This window comes from Lissotriton helveticus, chromosome 12, assembly GCF_964261635.1.
Source record: "Lissotriton helveticus chromosome 12, aLisHel1.1, whole genome shotgun sequence".
In the NCBI taxonomy this organism is placed as follows: Eukaryota; Metazoa; Chordata; class Amphibia; order Caudata; family Salamandridae; genus Lissotriton; species Lissotriton helveticus.
In genome coordinates this window covers 249,390,671-249,412,449 of record NC_136073.1, presented here as the reverse complement: position 1 = coordinate 249,412,449, position 21,779 = coordinate 249,390,671, and the positions used below count along the sequence as shown (strand labels likewise).

The 21,779-nt window shown below is 42.1% G+C and overlaps 1 protein-coding gene across 1 annotated transcript in view; it reads right to left on the bottom strand.

Annotated features, from left to right (window-relative positions):
* LOC144799051 (mitochondrial inner membrane m-AAA protease component AFG3L1-like) overlaps positions 1-21,411 on the bottom strand; it is a 275,930-nt gene extending 254,519 nt beyond the window's left edge. Inside the window, exons 1-2 of the mRNA XM_078670217.1 lie at positions 21,013-21,411; positions 3,699-3,786 (exon numbers count right to left, since the gene is read on the bottom strand). Coding sequence (XP_078526343.1) covers positions 3,699-3,786; positions 21,013-21,129 — 205 coding nt within the window. The 5' untranslated portion in view covers positions 21,130-21,411. The remainder of the gene's footprint in view (positions 1-3,698; positions 3,787-21,012) is intronic.
* Positions 21,412-21,779: the final 368 nt, after the last annotated feature.

Sequence of the window (21,779 nt, the reverse complement as noted above, 5' to 3'; positions counted from 1 at the left end):
TCATCAACGTAGACACATGTATTGATAATGCGATTACTAAAATGGACTATTGAGATTTTACTATTATGTAGGAAGATGTAGCTTACCTCATTGGGTTTGCGTTTTAGTTGTTTATTAGCCTAACCCACAGAGGGATAGCAACTTAGCTTAAAGTGCTAATGATAAATATGGGACTGGAACTTAAAACACAAAGAATATACTTTGAAGCAGTATTGTGAACATATTATTGCATAAAAGTAGTGAAGATACAAGATGTATTATTTGATTGGATCTGACATTAGGCATACATTTGGGAATTATTATCCAGTACTGAACTGTAAGAAGCTTTTTAACATTATCTATGCTGTGACCTGCAGGATGTTCCACTACTATATATTTAGCAAATTACATGTTGCTAGGGGTACTAGACCGGAGGCACACAACAAAACAATCAATTTAGTAAGCATTATTTTATAACCTAAAGAGTGTGCTACCTACAAGGACTAGTTCCTCTGCAGATTAGACAAATATGGTTGCCAGAGTGGATCTGCAAGATCACTAAATTAAGTACAGGCACCAAGGTGCAGTGCACTCAGGTCACTACAGGTAGGAATTGTTGAAATAATTGTCAACGTATTTGAGTGTGTGCTATTAAGTCTATCTATAATTCATTGCAACAGATCATTACTGGTCAATAGATGAGTTCAAAACCGGATGTTCGTGTGATAAAGAGAGCAGGTGAAGAACTACTCACAAGGTCTGAGGTATTTGCCTTAAAATGGATATCCGCAACCATAATGGAGATACAGAATTCACATGGGTAAGAGTGCCATTCATAAGACTGGATTAATTTCGGAGTTCTGAGTCAACGTCGCTTATGTTCATTTAAGTAAGTAGATTATATATGGTCTGAAGGTATGATACAAGGTCTGAAAGTAGTGGAGTACTTGAGCTTTACACTTCCAGCTGGTGGGGACACCTAGTCCATTCTAGATATATAGAATTGTAACATTAGTTCTTGTGTGAGATTATCTTCTACGACTTCACAAGCAATGAATCAATTCCTTACCACCAGGCTTAATCTAGGGGTAAAATCTGGGTCTGTTTATGTTCTAGTCGGTGACATTTTTGTGTAATCTCCCCTTTATTTGCACCAAACCATAGACTAATTTCACTACTCCTGGCTTGAGGGTCAAAACATTTGGTTTTTCATTCACAGCTGCACATAATGTCCTGAAGCTCTCTTCTTACGAACCACTGCAACATTCAAGGATTTCTTCCTTAAACATAGCAAGTTGAAAGTAAACTGGCTCTACTTTGAACTGCCCAAACACAAGGAGATGATGGACGGAGTTCTGCAACTTTTCAAGCACTTACCCACAGTCACAGATCTGGGTTGAATACATCATTGTTCCTAAACTCACTTCGCCGCCTCAGTTCAGACCCAGCTATATACAAATCAGTCTTGACCCTGTGCCTCTTGGGAACAGTCCAGCTCGAACTGCCAAGCCAGGTCTTCCCTGAACCAGAAACAAGCATCCTGGAAGTCACAGTACTGCAGGATGAGGGAACGTTCTTGCACTAGAATTTCCAAGTTACAGCACAACAACTGAAGGCATGAAGACGTTAAATGTTTAACTATGAAATGGAGTGCAATCAATACCCTTTATTGTGTTAAAGCATGCACCCAGTTAATAAACTCAAGGTCACCCAAAAAAGTCTCTCTTCGTTAATTTTGCCAGGATTCATAGGGCATTGCCATCCTAGCACCACATTAATCATAGAAGTAATGAACCTCAGAAACTATGAGAAGTCTTTTTTAACCTCTTCGATGCTAATGACAAGGTCAGCTCGTCATGCAGGTCCACTGGAGCTGCGCTTATGACGAGCTGGCCTTGTCATGAACAATGGGAAATTAGGATCTTCAGCGTAGGAGAAAAATACACTGTAGCATTGAAGGTGTTAACAACCTCCTATCTGCTCTGGTTGTATTGTAGCTTATTGCCAAAATAGGGGAACTATTTGGCCTGAGCTCACAAGTCTCCATTGGGTGTTAAAACTATTGATCCTCAGTCTCTGAAGATGGCACCATCCAGGGTGTTTGTGCTAGGGGAGCCAGTCCCCCTTTTCCATCTCCTATTATGCTAAATTAGATACAAATCTTAGACTGAGCTCGCCCAAAACCTCTTTAAGGCTCAGTAAATACCATGTGTGTGTGTACCACTGTCTACCACCATGTGATATTGGCTCTACACTCTTTGACCGTGTGAAAGGAGCTGATATTGTGTGGCACCCAGCAGTACCTTGTGATTTGGCAGGTCTGATCTGCCAAGTGGTTTAAACAACTCCAGCAGTAGTTCTTTCCTGTAGCACTCTTCAAGAAGTCGGTGGTCAAGCTGCAACTAATTTTAACATTTGTCATATGAGACCAGACAAACATTCTACTTTATCTACTTTAGTCTCTCAGCCAGGGGATACTCAGAATTGAATTTTACTACTTCTAACAACTGAACATGTATGAGGTTTTAGTCAGTTGGGTTTAGTCAGTGCTGCTCAGGTTTGCTTAACTACTGACTGATCCATCTTTCTCAAAGTATCCTTGGAAAATAAGTAAATTAATTGGCTATTTCAAGCAATGGCTAACTCCATAATTGTCAAAGGGGCTGAACTATGGTCCGAGCCTGAGGTACAAACTACAAAACACCACAAGTAAGATCACAAACATATCAACTCTGGAACTTAAGAATACATTTTTGAAAAAACTATCAGATGGATCAAAATTAACTTTTACAAGCAAGCAAATAAAATAATACAAGTTGTAGGTGTGAAGTAAACCAGTCAAGACATCAAAGCACATCATTTCTTTTTACTAGGCCTTAGGCTAGGTAGGAGAAAGATCAAGAAAACCATTAATATGTGCAAACTTTCGATTACACAAATAAAAAGTATTAAACTTTATGAGCCACCATTTCCATGCACATTTAACAACAAATGATAATCATCCCACAGAAAGTTGGGAAAGGAAGATTGGATAAATTGAAAGGACGGCTGCACCTCAGGGCCAACTCTCACTTAATAAATGGAGAGGATCGCCCACAAAAACAAGCATTGGCAAATTCACATATTTTCTGGGGTAAACAACCGTCACCCCACATCCTTAACCTTGCATGTTGTTACAACACGGTCGTAACAACGACCGCATTGTGACAACGCATACCATTACCCCGCAAGTCGTTACAGCGACTTGCGGAGGGGGAGAAGGTGTTGAATCTAAAATCCAACACCTTCCCTACAGTCCGCACAGACTGGAGTTGGAATAGTAAATTTTACTATTCCAACATCCAACGTCCCCCCTCTGCAAGTCATTGTTACGACTTACGGGGTAATGGAATACGGGGAAAAGCGGCATATTCATTTTCTGGCTTTGCCAATTCTTCTTTGCTGATGATGTTTTACATTAAAAAAGGAATTATTGCCAATTTCAACAGCATTCCAAAGATAGAGGGGAGGAAAATGAATCTATGATGGAGTGGAGATAGGGAGTTGAAAAGAGAAGGGAAAATCTATTTTAAAAAGAAGGAAGCAAATGATCATTGATACTATGAGATAACAACAAATCCTACTTTGCTTGCTCAAGTTCAGAATCCAATTCTTATCACTTATAAAGATGGCACTCCTTCAGAACACATACTGTTCAGAAACATCAAAAAATGACTCACCTTTTGGTTGATTGGCGCAGAACCACACAGAGGATGGTGCCAATTTCCATCTGTCAATCAACTGTAGTGGACCTCTCCCTCTAAAATACTGAAAAGCAAAATAAAATTAAATATTAAAGGGTCAAGTTGTTTATAGGAGTTGTCAATGCTGTAGAACAGGTGATTAAAGTTATTATTCCTTTCCTCACACCAAAAAGATTTGGTCACGCAATAAAAATACATGGGGCAGTATCCACCTTGTGTTGACTTCTGAAAATGTGATGTATTTTGGCATGACCTCAATCTCACACAGCATGTTTAACACACAAGAGAGCTCGAGGGAGATTTGTTTGTCCCGCCCCTGGGGTAACCACTTGTTAAATTAGCGAAACAATCATCTCCAAACCTGCCGGTGGATTATCTTCCCATGCAAAGTAACCAAGCTTTGATATCACTTCACTGGGAACAATGTTCTTGGTAAATCCAATGGTAGCAACAGTTCTGGTAAAACGTCTCTGTGGGCTTCAATCAGGAATAAAGAGAAACAGAGATGGATAATACTAAGGAAAAATGCGTGCAGGCTAGTCAGAATATTCATTTTCAGCACATCACAGTAGGTGTACTACAGTCCAACCAAGCTCCAATGCATAAAGTTAAGGAGAATAGGAGCACTTACAAGTTGTGCAAAGACTTAGGCAGTCCTATAAACTGGATTTTAGAGATTGGAGAAAACCCATTTGGGAAACGAAAGACGTTCTCAAGATAAAGCAACAAACAGCTCAATCTAGCTAGATACCGGTAACTGTACGCCAAGATAGACATATGCTAACAGAGGACTACATGTGTTTTTAGGGTGCAGCATTACTGATGATAAAAGGACAGTAACTTACATGGGTTTACACTGCTTCACTGAATTCTGCCAACCTTATCTGAACAGCTTTCTATTAAAAAGGTCATACGTCAAACTCAGTAGATTACAGGTTTCAAACTTCCAGAACTACACCATTGGTTACAGTGGAATGTGAGACCTTGCATTATGATGACAACGACTTGTCATTGTGCATTACATAGTTCAGTCTAGAGAAGGACCCTATAAACAACCAATCTAAGGGGTGGAAGCAAGATACATTTCCAGTGATCTTGCTCCAACACAATCCAGAAACCACACAGACACATTATATGAAGTCCTGCAACACAACAACTTAGAAAGGATATTCTCTTTAAGACATGCTTAAAAGTGCTAATATGTTTTATTTTATAGAGAAATCTCTTAAAACTCCCATAAAGGGTTTAATTTTCCTTTTCACTGTACACATAACCTTATCTATGGCATATAACAAACATTAAACCTGACCGGTGATAGTTAATATTTTAAAAACAAAGGACGTAAAAACATACAGCATATATAATAAACAGACTACAGTCTCGCCTGATATGAGCCACCTTGAAATAACGGTTTCATTAGTCTTAACAGTTGACATGAACAAGAAGACTTTTTTTTTAAACTATTGACATAAAAATACCAACTTGACACCCTACATTGACCGATTACTTAACCCAAATACGCTATCTCATAATGATAGGTTTGGGAAACATCATGTATTTTAAGGTATTTGGAGGCCTCAGACAATCTTGCGTCAAGGAGGATTTAATCAGTCAAATAAGTGGGATCCAAACTCAAAGTTTTCAGTAATACTTTTATCCCTTCAACAAACTGGTTTCTAAAGAGTCTAGATATCCCGGAAAGAAGTGGTATTCAGTCACAATAGGATTTTATTATTTAATGACCTAGATCATATTCACTATTAGGTCCCTATCCAAAAGGCATGTTTTGGGAAGTTTAGTCTGTTCAAATTCCTTTGTATTTAATAAAACGTTGAGCACCTGACTTTTGCTAGTATATCTCAAGAGCATAGTAACAACTCTCACCTAATGGTTTGAATCACTGCCAAGGCTGGGAGCAATACTTTTTCAATACAATGCCCTCAGCTTCGGAATACTTTAAATTGATCATCCAGCATTAAAATGTCACAACCACAGGACATCATTGGTACAACCTTACCGGGAATAGCTATTAGAAAAGAGGGTTAATTGATAACCCCAATGTATAATATTGAAAAAGAGCAAAGTTGTCAGTATACTAGAAACTCATCTTTGTTTTCCTCTGCTGTGAATACCAGAAAGAGACAGAAATCAAAGTCAGACCAAAATATTTGAACTCCTTAATTCCTTCCAGTTTTCTTCTTGCTAACCCCCAAGAGCCTGTGGCATATTTATGACCACAGCAAATAAAATGTTTTGTTGATATCACCGTATATTTTTAGAGCATACATTTTCCTATGAAATCCTACTGAGGGACTGGATCATCAACAAAAACGGAGCGTCCAATTTGAAAACGTAAAACTTTGAGAGAAAAAGAATGTGATTTAGCAAATGTGGGTGGAAGATTGGCCAAAAATAAGTAGAACAATTCTGGGAGCCAACAAGAAGACTTACTTTTAAGCATTTATGATGGTCATGTCATCGGGTAATCTCCGATTATTCAATTCCTCCTGCTTAGCCCCATTATTTGAACATAAACAGTTGTAAAAGCCCTTGTGAAATGCACCATCTTTGTAATGTGAACCAAAATAACGACGCTTGGACACGTAAATCATTGAGCCATACCCAGCTACAAGAACACTGGCCCACTGTGGATTGGTCCTACTGAAATCCTGTTTGTTATTAAGGGCAACAGGCACTTTTTAGCACACCAATCATTGAAACTTCTCTGAACAAATTAAGAAAAGAAAAATATTATTGGGTACATCTATTAATGAGATGAAATATTAAGATGCAGGATCATCTCTATTATTTTAAAGGGTTTGATTACAGCACCCTTGCAAGAATAAGGAATTGTTCCACTCAAGATAATCCATCTATAGAATATGTACAAATGTTGAGCCGACAACCAGGGTTTTTCCTTTACATAAAAGCAAGAAAACAATCACAGCGGGCTGCTCTCAAGAGATTCATAAAGTTATATGTTTTAAAGACCGCTTTTATAGTTATATAAGTAGGCATCTGCCTAGGAGGCCCCAAATCACCATTATTGGAGAGAAGATATTGGAAATATATGGATTAATGGATGTTACACTCCATTGTTAAATGAAGTGATTGGATAGCCATATGTGTATTGTGCCAGGGCAAACCATTTTAGTTTAAGTTTATTTATTATTATGCATGATTAATTAAAACCGTTGCATACAGTACATTTAACAATAAAATCAATCTGATTGCATTAAAAGGATAAAAATGTAAAGGTTTTAAAATAAAGCACTTTTATGTATACGAAGAACTTTAAGATAATATCAAAAGAGCATGTGACCCTAGAAACAGTCAGCGCTGGGTCTTTTGAATGGCAGCTGAATAAGGAGTTCCTTTTATTTATTTTATATTGAATTGGTGCTATATTCCCTTTTGACAAGTAAGAGAACCGGTAGCAACTGTTATTTTTTTTTATTTTGTTTTTTTGTTTCTTTTCCTTTGCTACCAGATTCCATTGTGAGAGCTGGGGTTACAAGTTGACACAAACAGTTCCCAATGATGTTGCTATTACCGATTAGCTTTTTTTTTAGCTTTGTTGCAGTCAGTGCAAAAAATGTAATGAGGTGGCAGTTTAGCTGTACTAAAGATGGATTAAAGCACAGCATAACTGCCTGCCTTCAAGACCCGATACCGTGCTGATTGAAGAATGGCATCAATAACGTTTTCCGTAGGTCTTTTAACATCTCGCAGAAGCATATGATGTGGATAAGGTTCTCCACACCACTGGTGCACAAATGACAGGGCAAACCAGGATCCATCATCGAACAGTATGGAGCATCTCTTTCCAATTTCTCTTTGAAAAACTATCCTTTTAGTTTTTATGGTCTGGCACCACTACTGTTTTTTCCATATAAGGTTTAATATTCGGTTAATTTTTAGGTTGAATCCTACCAGACAGCACAGTTGTCTGGTTTGCTAGCAACATCTTGGGGACATTCGGAAAGCTTTCCTGGGAAAGCATTCCACCCACTGCTTTGCACATCACATATGCTTGATTTCTTGTTCCTGGCTCTATCTGTTTTAGGCTGTCCAGCTTGAGTTCGTCCATTCCGTTCCCAAACCCTATTTATTGTATTCTTTCACTGATACTGGATTTATGTTTACAGGCCTTTAAATCTTCCAGGGAGCTTGGTGTTTACTTATCTTTCTCGGACTTCAAAGTGAGATGATTTAGGTGACAATCATACTGGCTACTTGGGGTGTGTTTGAGGAAGGCTGTATGGTGTTATTTTTTTCTAGCACACAACAAAATTTAAATGTCTGTAAATGAATTCTGCAGATATTTCAGAATATATTAGAATTAGAAAAGCACAAATGAAGCACATTTAGGGTAATTCTGAACTGGGTTGGAAACAAATATTTTAATACGAACAAACAAATCAATACACTAGGCGATGCAATTTCCGCCATGTATTCTAGACTACACGACTAGGCACCACTGCGCTCTTCGCCACTCCATGACACTGTACTCTGCAACAACTCCACGCCACTGTACTCTACACCACTCCACTGTACACCAGTGCACTCAATGTCAATCCACTCCACGCCACTAATCTACTCTGAGCCAATCTATGCAACTGTACTCCACTGTGCACCACTCCACTCTAGTCTGAAACAATCGCCTCAGCCACTGCACTCTACTCCAATCTAATCTGCACCACTGCACATTACGCTTATACTCTAAATACGCCACTCTATTTTACTCTGTACCACTGTACTCTCCTCCACTGCTCTCAACACCGCACTACGCCACTACACTTCACACCAATGCACTCCATGCTACTATACACAACTGCACTCGCCGACAGTCTATTCTGCAACACTGCATTCTCTGGCACCGAACTCTACATCAAAACACTCTACCCTGCTCTACTTCCCTCTACAACACTGCAATCTCCACCACTGAACTCTACTCTGCACGACTTTACTGCACTCTAAGCCAATGCACTGTACACCAATCCACTCTAATCGGCTCTGTATTGTATTGCAATTGCATTTATATAGCTCCTACTACCCCCGAGGAGGCGTTAAAGCACTTTTTCGGTGACTAGCACGCTACTCCAGTACCCAAAAAGGATTAGTGTTGAATTCGTATAGTGAAATATGAAAGTAATTAAAGTTGTGGATAGATTAGTGAGTTATTTAGATTCGGAAGAATAGCGGAAGGAAAGAAAAGGAAAAAAGGTTTGTATTTATATAGCGCTAGTTACCCCTGATGGGGTGTTGTAGTGCCTTTTTTGGGCGGTGGGGGGCAGTAGAACGCTACTCCGGAAACTCATAAAGGATTAGTGGGGAGGAGCTACGCTAGCAAACAAGATGGCCGTGTAAGCTCCCGGCTCCGCCGACCTCCGACTCCTGCCAGAAGATCCTGTTATTTATCCTGTTTTTGCGCCCTGCCTCCGTGTGTATGAACCAGACTGGAGCTTAATGGTGCAATCCCGAGATTTACACCAGTTTGGTAGACAAAGATATGTCGTGTGGCAGTTTGCGGCCTAGACCAGCCTGGAAGCCGGAGTCTCAAGTACTGGCCCAGCCGGGTTTCAGTTGAACAACATCGGCTGTAGTTGTGTGACAGGGTCCGGTCTACCGAGGTGGGAAAAATTTCTTGGACCGGAGTTGACGATGGTTGGCTTTATTGGTGACCATCGAAGGAGGGGTGACGACGTACAATTGGAGCGGTGGACGGGGGTCCCTGGCCCGGTGGCCCGGCCGGTGTTCGCGGGGTTGGGATCTCTGCCTGCCGTGGCTGAGTTCGGATTGTTATTGTCCCCAACGATAAGTTCCGCATCCACCTGTTCCCCCCTGGGAGACCGGGCTCTCTGGGGACACGAATATGACCGAAACCGAGCGAGGAGTTGTGGAGCGTACCGAGAGTGACCCGTCACTACGAACTGTGTTGGCAGCCATAGGGTCACTTCATGTTTGCGTTGAAGCCAAACATTCACAAAATGATAGCGTGTTTGTCTGGAATCGGGCGGATGGGACCGGACACTGGTCCACTGCAAGAAACGAATTTACTTGAGATACCCAAAATGGCCACTTCGATGGAGGAAGCAGACCCCGTACTGTGGGAGGCGTTGGAGCCTCTGACCAGTGTTTTGGGTGATGAGAGCAAGCTTGATGCCGCAAATGGATTGTCAGGCCTACGATCGTTGCCGACTATGGAAGGACTACTTGATGCTATCTTTCCGGAGACTTTTGATGGGAACTGTTGTTGGTTTGAAACTGTGTCACTACCCTATACATCGGCACCACTAAGATGGCGGACGAAACAACCTTGGGAGTTCGTGACGGTGTGGGGAGTCTTTAGACCTGGCGGAGTTCTCAGCATTTTCATCTCTCTGCTACGTCTCGGTTTGAACTTTGCTATAGCTTTTTCGTGCATTGACTATCTTGCGGAAGCGGAAGTTCGTCCGGAAGGGGCTCACATGTCTGATCGGAAGGGTGAAGGATGAGACTGTGTGATTGAGTTTGACGTCGGGTATTGCTGGACACAGGGTTTGCAATCATGATGCTTTCGGGAAGTTGGGCGGCGTTTGAAGTTTCCCCTGTTGTGCCACATATTTGCAGCTTAATAGATTCCAAGACCTTAGTCCGGGGATTCTTGGTTCTGGCGAGGGGATACCGGGGGCATGTATGAAGATGCCCTCCTACATTTTTCTATTTTTAGTATATAGTTAGTTGGGGCGACAGGCACACTGCTAGTTGGGGTTAGGCGATAGCATATGCAGGGGTGCAGGGTGGGGGGATGGGTTTATTGTTTTGTCTTCATTTTTGTTTTTATGGTTTCTTTTTCTTCACACTCTCTCACTTCCTTTTATAAGTATAGTTGGTGGAACATCCTGACTTTGTTGGTATTCTAGTATCTGATGCTCATGCTTCTTTTATTATCCTGATTTTATAGGAGGGCAGACTCTGAGGACTTGCGCTTAATGTGAATCGTATATTGTATTGTGGCACATCCTGTTTCTCATACATTAGCGTAGGCGTCTCAACCATTTCTTCATTGCTTAGTATCTATCCTGTATCTACGTCTGTTCGCCTTATTATTATGTCTGGATGTATGGCACCTGATATGTCTATTTCCTTCTTTGTTTTGAAACTAATAAAAAGATTTACAAAAAAAAAAAAAAGGATTAGTGATGACTTAGTATGGTGAAATATGAAAGTAATTTGAGTCGTGGATATTAGTCAGTTATTTGGAGTGAGAAGGATAGCAGAGGGATAGAAGGGAGAGGAAGGTTTGCATTCATATAGCGCTTGTTACCCATGAAGGGGTGTTGAAGCGCTTTTCTGGTGAGTAACACGCTACTTCGGAACCCATAAAGGATTAGTGTTGAAAATTTGTATAGTGAAATATGAAGTTATTTGAGTGGGGATAGGTTATTCAGTTATTTGGACAGAAAAGAGTAGTGGCAGGATAGAAGAGGGAAAAAGGTCTGTATTTATTTAGCGCTTGCTACCCCTGATAGTGTTTGAAGTGCTTTTTGGGGCGAGAAGCACGCTACTTTGGAACCCATAAGGATTAGTGTTGAATTAGTATAGTGAAATATGAAAGTAATTTGAGTGGTGGATATGTTAGTCAGTTATTTGGATTGAGAAGGGTTGGAGAGGGGTAGAAAGGGGAAAAGTTTTCATTTATATCGCACTTGTAACCCTAGTAGGGTATTGAAGCGCTTTACTGGCAAGCAGCACGCTACTCCGGAACTCAAAAGGATTAGCGTTGAAATTAGTATAGTGAAATATGAAAGTAGTTTGAGTGGTGGATGTGTTAGTTGGACAGAGAAAGGTACAGGAGGGACAGAAGAGGGAAAAAGGTTTGCATTTATATAATACTTTCTTACCTCTGATGAGGTGATGAAGCGCTTTTTTTGGCCAGTAGCACGCTTTGGAGGAGATAGCAGTAGGAGGAGGCTTTTGGATAAGTAAAAAGGGGTTGTGGAGGGGAAGAGTCAGAGGAAAGAGTTTAGAAATGTTTGTTTTGGGAATCAGTATAGTAAAAGAGGTGTCAGATGATGCAAGGGGTACAGTAAGGGAGAGTCTAGAAAGGGTTATTTTGGGGATCATAGTAGTGGTATGGGGTTTGGGATAAAGGAGAGAGGGGGTGTAGAGGATATATTGATAGATGTATAGGGTGAGAAATAGGGAAGTGCTTTGGAAAGAGTAGTAGAAAGAAGTTTGCGATGAGTCAGAAAGTTGGGGTAGAAGTATTGAGAGAAGTATAGGGTGAGAAACAGGGTAGTGCATTGGATATGCTGAATTGTAACACTGCACTCTACATCACTGCAATCTACCCTATGCCACTCCATTCAACGCCACATTGCTCAAAATCACACTTTACTACGCCACTGCACTCTACTCTAATCTGCTCTGCATCACTGCACTCTACGCCACCATACTCTACAAAACTCTATGCCACTGCACTATACGCCACTCTACTCTACACCATTTCACTTTACCGCACTTTACGCTGCACCACAGCACTCTAAACCAATGCACTCTATGCCGCTCCACTCTACACTACTGCAATCTATGCCACTGCACTCTACGTCAATGCACTCTATCCTGCACCACTGCACTCTACGATGCTCCACGTCACTCTACTCTGAAACAATCTTCTCTACGTCACTACTCCACTCTGCGCAACTCCACTCTGCGATGTAGCACTCTACGCCACTACTCTATGCCACTGCACCCTACCCTGAAAACTCTAATCTATGCCACTGCACTCTAAGCCACTGTATTCCACACTGCGCCACTCCACTTTACCCCATTCTACTCTAAGCCACTCTACTCTACTGTGCCCTACGCCACTCTACTCTAAACCATTGTACTCTACACCAATGCCCTTATCACTTTACTAAAAACCAATGCATTCTATGGCAACTACTCTGCACTCTACGTGACTATACTCTGCAACATTCTACACCATTACTCTATAGGTCACTGCACTATACACCACATTATGCCACTGCACACTAAGTCAACGCACTCTATCCTGCACCACTGTGCGCCACTTCACTCTACTCTGAAACAATCTTCCATATGCCACTGTACTCCACTCTACGCTGCTGCACTCTATGCCACTACTCTATGCCACTGCACCCTACCCTGCACCACTCCACTCTGAAACAATCTACTCTACGCCAATGCACTCTAAGCCGCTGAATTCCACCCTGTGCCACTCCACTTTACGTCACTATACTCTGCACCACTCTACTATGCCGTACTCCTCTCTACTCTAAACCACTGTAACCTACGACAATGAACTCTACCACTCTACTCAAAACCAATGCACTCTATGCCAACTACTCTTCACCACTGCACTTCGCATCACTATACTCTTCAACACTCTACACCATAGAGATACAGGTTACTGCACTCTACACCACTCTAGTCTACCCTGTGCCACTCTACTCTGCACCACTATGCCACAGCACTCTACAAGACTGCACTTGAATGCCACTGCCACTGGACTAAACACTTCTTGACGCCACCCAGCTCTACACCATTCTATTCTACTCTGCCCCACTATAATCTATGCCACGGCACTCTAGACCACTCTTCGCCACTATAATATATTCTCCACCACTGCATTCCACACCACTGCACACTATGCTACTCTACTCTGTACCGCCGCACTTTACCCTGCACCACTCCACTCCACTCCACAACAATCTACTCTACGTTACTGCTCTACACCACTTCTCTCTCTACACCACTAAACTCAAAACCAATGCACTCTACGCCACACCACTCTGCAGCACTGTATTTTATGCCACTTCACTCTAGGCCACTGCACTCCACTCTATAGCACTCTACAAACAGCACTCTACTATACGACGCTCTAATCAACTCCATCTATGCCACTCCATACCATTTTACTCCACTCTGTACTGCGACACACTACTCCACTCTATGACAATTGAATCCGATCTACACCACTCTACTCCACGCAACACCCTCTACGCCACTCCACAACACTATGCCACTCCACTCCACTCTACTCTGACCCTCTAGTCCCTCCACAACACTCCACACCTCTACACTCTACAACACTCCACTCCCCTTTACCCCACTAACTTTTAGCCATGCTCGTGTACAACATACTGGCACAGCCAATCGCTCTTGCTTGGGCAAGACCTGATGGCTTTGCTAATGCTTGCTTCCCCTTCCTAACATCCTCGAAGTCTGATTGTTTTGCTCTTTTTAATGCTTTTCTCGCTTTGTCAAACCAAAGATTATGCCTCTTACCAGGAGTGCAACCCAAGTGAGAAGTGATCTGATCACTAATCAATTGTCGCTAAAAGCAATCCACAGCTAACAATATTATTTATGCATACCAGCTTAGATGGTTCATTACCCCGCCAAGTAAAGATTTTTTAATCAGATTCTGATATGAGTGACTCAGAGTATTGCACTGAGTGGTGTTTGGGGTATTGTACCTCAGGCTTCAGGGTATAAACTGAGTTAACCAGTTAGTATCAGCTCAATGACAAGAAAGAGATAGATAGATGGTAACCATCATCAACGTCACTTAAGTAGAAAAAGGAGAAACATTAAAGGGAAAGCAGCACAAAATAAATTAGGTACAGATCCTTTCCATTTTTAAGAATGTGCCTGTGGCTAGTCACTTAACAACTGACCATTTGTATGAAACAACTGAAGAGCTAGGAAGACTTCCCCCATTTTTTCAGTCAGCAGGGAAGACTACACTGATAGGAATTCAGCCTGGGGGGGTGGCTTAGGCTGTCATCAGTTCTGTAAGAAGTCTTCAAGTTATTTAAGATCTAATTTTAGATTTAGATCTCCCTCAGAATTCAATCAGCTTTCTGGATATCCAATTCATCAGATATATTTTCAAATGTTCAACAGACATTCACCAAAGCAAGTTGCTGATGGATAATGTGCAGATCAATCAAATCAACAAATTGTGATAGCCCAGGGTGATTTTGATTGCAATTTCTTTAATCTTACATTTAATTCCAAGCAAACTAACATCAACAAGCCTCCTTAAAGTCGACTACCATTTAAACTGATTGCTGATTTTTTCAAAGATATAAAACCATCATCTGAATAGTAACCTACTAGCCACATTTTCTGTAAAATTATATATTTTGATTAAGGAATGATGGGAATTCTGGGGCCATTAGCTGCTGGTTTAGGTCAAAAACGTTCAATAAGCAATTTATATGTGCGTTGGGTAAAAATAAATATTTTCTTTTCTTTCCCAACGTGTTTCTTCTCTAATCTGGGGGCCATGGGGTGGTACCATTTTACCCAAGTCCACCGTTACTTGCCCCTAAATCAGAGAGTCTCGCATAGAGCGACGGTTTCACACACAAGAAAAAACAGCCACATCTGCTGTTAGCAAACTCTTAACTAAATCACTAACTGAGTGTATGCAGCCACACTCCAAGCTAACACACAATGTGAAGTAGTCTGCTTGTGGCTACACACATGCAGCTCCTGCTTGCTGTTTAGTCAACGCCCAGCAAGAATACAAAACAAACAGGTGTGTCCATCAATTTCACAATACAAAACCAAAGGGCTATGACAAATAGATTAATCAACAGTTCCACTTGTTGGTCTACCATCTCAAAAGCCAGACAGTACGTACCAGCGTCAGTTTAGGACAGCCTTCTTCTTAAGATACTTCTACAGAATACCTTTACATTTCTTTATATATATCAATGGTTTTCCTTTATTTTTAGATTATTGTCATGGCCACAGTTGAAATAATTATCCACACGTATCAGATACATGTTAGAAGTCTCGTACATCATACATTCTACTACTCAGCATGCCAACTCCTACAATACAGCATTGGAAGTACATCCAAATGCTATACATGTTCAGAGGACAAGGAAGGAGACCTCTGCACTGGGCCAGGGGGGTATGGGCACAAAAGAAGAGATGTATACACCAATAAAAAGCAGCTATAGACAGAGAAACACCAGGTTGGGGAGTCATGTAGGGGCAAAAGCCCCTACTTCACACCACTGATGGTGAAGGACACATTGGAGTATCTGTATGAAGGGGTGGTTCCCTTACCCAACCACAACAAAACTGTGAAAACAAGCACTTGCAAAGCCAGCAGGTCTGGCGTTGCAGCCAGCCTATTGGCATTGCCCGGGTTCGTTTTTGTAAATCTTTATTACAGAAACATTTACAAAAAGAGGCAATCATTCTTCCATACACAAACAAACTCACAGGTCTTTGAATATTTTTGTAATTATGTTTTGATTGCGCTGCAAGGGGAGCAATCACTGCAATGGCTTCAAGCCATTTACTAAGAAAGTGGCAGCAACCAGTGAAGATGCAGCAACCAGTGAAGATGCAGCACACTGCAAGCAGTGCTAAGGGCAAGGTAGCAGTGTTGAGAAACTGCTGGGCCCTTACAAAACTAAAACAATGCAAGATTCAACATTTCCAAGTCCCTGGTACAGAAAGGGGTTGCTTTTTGTGTGAGTCGGGACATAGCGCTTTGGTAGAATGCTGTCACTCACAAAGAAAGGACTGGAGTGGACTGGGATGACCCATATGTTAAGGTGGGCTTAAGTAAATTGTGAGAGTATGTACAGGGTTGACAGAAAGCACCTATACAAATAATATATACATATTTCTAGTAAAATCAAAGAATCTTGACAAATAAAATACTTAAAAATCACAGTATATTCCAAATCCCCCTGTGTCAAGAAAGGAAATAGGAGGCATTACTTTTTTCAACAAAGGCAGAGGGCTCCTTATTCAACCTTTAATTGAGTCCTACCAAGTACCAGGTGTCAGACTAGACTAACACATTTAGTTATTTTCACTGCATCACTGCAAGGACCCAACTTTGTCACACTATTAAAACTAAGCTGTTTGTTGAGGTTTTGAACCTCACATTGTCTGCTGGTGTTGCCTTGTTAATTTATTCAGCTTAGTGACATACAGCGAGTATAATGCCTGGGCTACAGTGCAATGTAACTGTTTTGATGGTAAAGAAAAAAAAAAGACAGATAATGTTAATGTTCAGCTCTACGAGGGACTAACCCTCAATGGATTGGTGTTGCTAAGGACTAACCAGGAGAATGCTTTCCCTGAAAGAGTATTTAGGCCCAAGTCTAGCTTTGACAATGTGCTCCTGATCTAAAGCAGCCGGTCCACCAAAACTATCGCGGGAACTCAAAGAGTCTGATGGAGATATTGCCTATAGACAAGAGAGAGTCCTTAGGTAAGCTCCTTCTGTGTATCGGAAACCCACCAGTAGCTTACAAAGACCAACCACTGTCCAGGTCGCCTGATGCCATGAGGCACATTATTTTGCAGCAAACCAACCAAGTTGTAAGGCTGGGTTATTTAAGCCTCAGCAGAAGTGATCTTTATCATCATGATTGATCAGTGTCACTGCAGTGTACGCTCCAGAAACTGTCCATGGCAAAGTCATGAAAGCATGGACTGGACAGAGGAAAACGAGCATTGCAGACCAGCAGTGACGGGTTCATCATGATGCTAACAATCACCAGGGTTATTGCTGCTCTGTTCATATGTTCAAAGGTAATTCTGGATGGTTGTCCAAGTTCTCACCGTGAGGGGAAAAAAAAACATTTAAAGCAAAACTTACCGCTATCTGACGCTGTTTAGAAAAAACTCCTTAACACCATCCACACTTTAAACTGAAAAGTGCCTAAATGAAAAGCAAAAAAAGTAAATTCCTACGAAGCGCAGCTGTGACTAAATTTATATTAATGTATATTTTGAATTCAAAATTCACTCCTTTCAAGTACTCTAGGTTGTGATTTAAAATTACCATCTGGGACTTTTTTTAAAGCATTTCTATAATTGTGATGGAATTCATATTCCAAATACAGCAGACTTTGAAATGCTTTGGCTTACCTCGATGAAATGAACAGCTTAAAATTTTTTTTTTTTTAAAAAGAGAACTATATGTGTACATCGCCGAAAATAGCCATCAAGCATGGAAAGAGAATTTGAAAGCCCAAGTGCCCACACTACAGGCAGACCTCAACTTCTGCTCTACACTCCCACTCTTGCTCATGGGCAGATCGGCTACCTACAAAATGTTAGGGCTCCCTAGACTACTCTACCAACAACAAAACAACCGATATTCTGTACGCGAGACCTTTTTCAAACGTTTGAATGAAATCCTGCAACGTTTCCTCTGGGATTCCAGATCGCCCAGGATCACCCTTACTAAATGCTATAAGTCACCCTTTTGAAGGGAGCTAGGCTATACCAGACATCCTACCCCACTACAGAGAGGCACACCTGGTGGTTCTCACCGAATGGTGGCATGGATGTGGGGAAATGACCTAGCCTATGTCTCTGAAAGACGAGCAATACAAGGGACCTCGATTTCACACAATCTGTACTAGAGAAGCTTGTCTATGCGGCCAAAGAGTTGACCTCGGAAACACTGGAGTGTGTGAGGGGGCTGGGAACACCACTGCAGGATCACCCTTGAGTCACATGACAAGCTGGACCTACGAAGCGATACTTGTCACCACAGGGGAGAGGTGGGGTGGTTTGTGGAGGGAACCTGGGAAGTTATGCCCGGAGAGGGAGATGCAGAAGACACACCATGAGCTCCACTAACAAACATATTACCCTGGACCATGACGGGGAGGGAATGAACACAAGGCTATACCGTGTTTTTTCTTTTCTTCTAGAAATATTCTGTATGTTTTGATAAAATAACATAAGTTCACAAAAAATGCAAGAAGTTGCAGTGCGGAAAGAATGTCACAGCGATGACTCTCCTGTCATAAGCTCCACTAACAATCTCACATACTACAATTTAATGTGCCAGTGTACTGATCACTGCAGGGTTGCACAAAGTGATTAAACACCATTTGGACCCCTGCCCTCCCCCAATGATTAGACCGGACAGTACCTAAGCACCGGGAAACTCTGCATCACATCAGAGCCCAGGCGTCTGCAGCAGCATTTCGGATCATGGTATGATTCTGCACAACCTCAAAAGCCAGATTGCTGTAGAGATCTCTGTGCCTGAGGTTGTGCACTTGTAGAACCCCAAATCATGCAGTCCTGAACATTGGCAGCTGGTGACCTAAGTTAACACTGTTGGGGTGCTCGTTGGGAAAATTAAACAGGTATTTTAATGCAATGATGAAGTGAAACCGTGAGGAAGAACGCAGAGGAACGGAGTAGTAGGCAGCAGTGCTCAAAAATAATTGCGGAACAAATCATGTACCAATGCGGGGGGATAATATTTAAACCTCTGGATGCGCTATCTTGAAACCTGCTTTGCAAAATGAATGGGTTGGAGAAGTTGGAAATCCAACCACAATGTGACATTCATGTGTAGAGAAAGAGGAAAGTGTCTGAAGTTGGAAGATACAGCAATTCCTCTTCTCACCTCTCCCACTTTTTCCTATGGGGGTAGGGAAGGAAGAGTGAAGGCTGATGAGTTTGACATTGCTCTTATTTTATTTATAAAGTTTTATGTAGCGCGAACTTGATCCCGAAGGATATCAGAGCGCTTTACAATTTGAGGCAAAGGCAACAAAATCAGAACATTAGTCTAACATGGGGGATCTAATGGGCATTGAATCAACTAGTACAAACATAACTGCTCAATATAACCCGAGTGCACGAGTAGGAATGGGATACGCGATGGAGCATAGAGAGACAAGCGGAGTACATAAAATAATCATATACAGGAATAATAACCAGTACCCAAAACAATAATCGAAAAAAGAGCCAAACGGGGAGTCTAAAAGGTATTGAATCAAATGTTGAACATCTAACAGATCATCTATACACCTGGGTGAACGAAGAAGGTGCTAGACGATGGAGCATAATGACTTAAGGGGAGCAAAATTCAATAATCATGTACAGGAGTAATAACCTGCAGTGTACAGCCAGAGTCTGTGGTTATACATCACCTGTGGAACGGTTCTGCGGTGTACAGCCAGAGTCTGTGGTTATACATAACTTGTGGAACGGTTCTGCGGTGTACAACCAGAGTCTGTGGTTATACATCACCTGTGCAACGGTTCTGCGGTGTACAGCCAGAGTCTGTGGTTATACATCACCTGTGGAACGGTTCTGCACTGTACAACCAGAGTCTGTGGTTATACATCACCTGTTGAACAGTTCTGCTGTGTACAACCAGAGTCTGTGGTTATACATCACCAGTGGAACAGCCTCCTGTGTACGGTTCTGCGGTGTACAACCAGAGTCTGTGGTTATAAATCACCTGTGGAACGGTTCTGCGGTGCACAGCCAGAGTCTGGTTATACATCACCTATGGAACGGTTCTGCTGTGTACAACCAGAGTCTGTGGTTATACATCACCTGTGGAATAGTTCTGCTGTGTACAACCAGAGTCTGTGGTTATACATCACCTGTGGAATAGTTCTGCTGTGTACAACCAGAGTCTGTGGTTATACATCACCTGTGGAACTGTTCTGCTGTGTACAACCAGAGTCTGTGGTTATACATCACCAGTGGAGCAGCCTCCTGTGTACAGCTGAGTCTTCAGTAATGTGTCACTTGTGGAATAAATAGTTCTGCAATGTAAAGTCAGAGCTTTTTGTTCTGGATCACCTTCGGAATGATTCTACTGTGTAAAGCTAAAGTCTGTGGTTCTGTGAAACAATGGAATAGTACTACTGTGCAAAGGCTGAGTCTTGGCTCTTTGTTCCCCATATATAAGTTCTACTTATTAAAGCTACTCTCTGTGGTTCTGTCAGCTACGGAATACTTGTACTGTGGAAACCGTTTAAGTTCTCTGTCTCCATACTGCATCAGTTAGAGGGCAATATTTTGGGAAAGGGGCACAAATCATTAACGTCCGATCTCAAAAACAATAATCATTTTGGCCCCTTTAAAAATCCAAGTCTATTTTGTTCATATGCACTTCTGGGCTTTTGAACAGTGCCAAGGCGATTTCTACAACATTACATTCAACAAAAGGGTTACATGCCTGTCATTTATCTCATTACGTGGACATAACCATTTTGCTCCACGTCTGTCTCACAACACAGCACTGAAATGTCACACAAAGGCATAATCAACACACATACAAATTCACACATAAGCAAACAGAAAGTGTGGGCAACTGTGCCCGTTGCCCTTCAAAGAGCACCCCCAGCCTCACATTAACGCCATGCCAGCGATATGAGGCATTCTGCCCCAAAACATCATCACACTCCTACCCCCGCCCCCACATGAAACACCCACTTGTCAATAACATCTTAACAGTAGCCACGCTCACCTGCCGCGTCCCCACCGACTGGACCAGCCCGCCACGACCGCTCAGGAGAGGAGACGCCAGGGGCAGCCTTGTAGCCCTGGCACCCGAGGCCACCAGCCACCTGAACCGGTAACTCATGACGGCTCCAGCAGGGCTTCGTGCTGCCAGGCTGCAGGGTCAGCTCCACCAACTCCGGCCCCCTAGCACCCGTGCTACCTATGCAGACCCGTGCCCGCCAGTCACTGGTCCATTTTCCTGTCAGAGCATCGTGCTCCCATCGGTCGCATGCTTCTGCAAGTTCATTTATTTCCTGCTCCTTCGCATCACTGCATCGTGCATCTTATGCAAGTGAGTGGCAAGTGTTGCTCATATTCAATGTCATTCACTCGAGAAACTAGCGTGAAAGCTGTCGAAACAAGTGCCAGTGCGGAAAACTGCCCGTGCAGCGCCTCACCCGCCGCCCACCCTTGTGCTACTCTGTTACAGAGTGCTACATATTCTCCATGGTTGAATTATCCTCTGATAGGTGTTATAGCTTCATTAGATTTTTTTTAGTAGTTATATTTCTGTACAGGCGCGCGAAGGGCAGCTACTAGCGCCAGAGGTCCTTCGTTTTCAGACATCCCCGAATGCGACCGGTAGAACGTGGAACTTCATACAGTTCGTGTAGTTCTTCACTGTTCCTTTCGTTACTGTAGTGTTTAGTGTAATTCTAATACAATTGCTTATGCCATTTAGTGTAATTCTTATGCACATGTGAAGTGTGCTCTCTAAAGTTGTACAGCAAC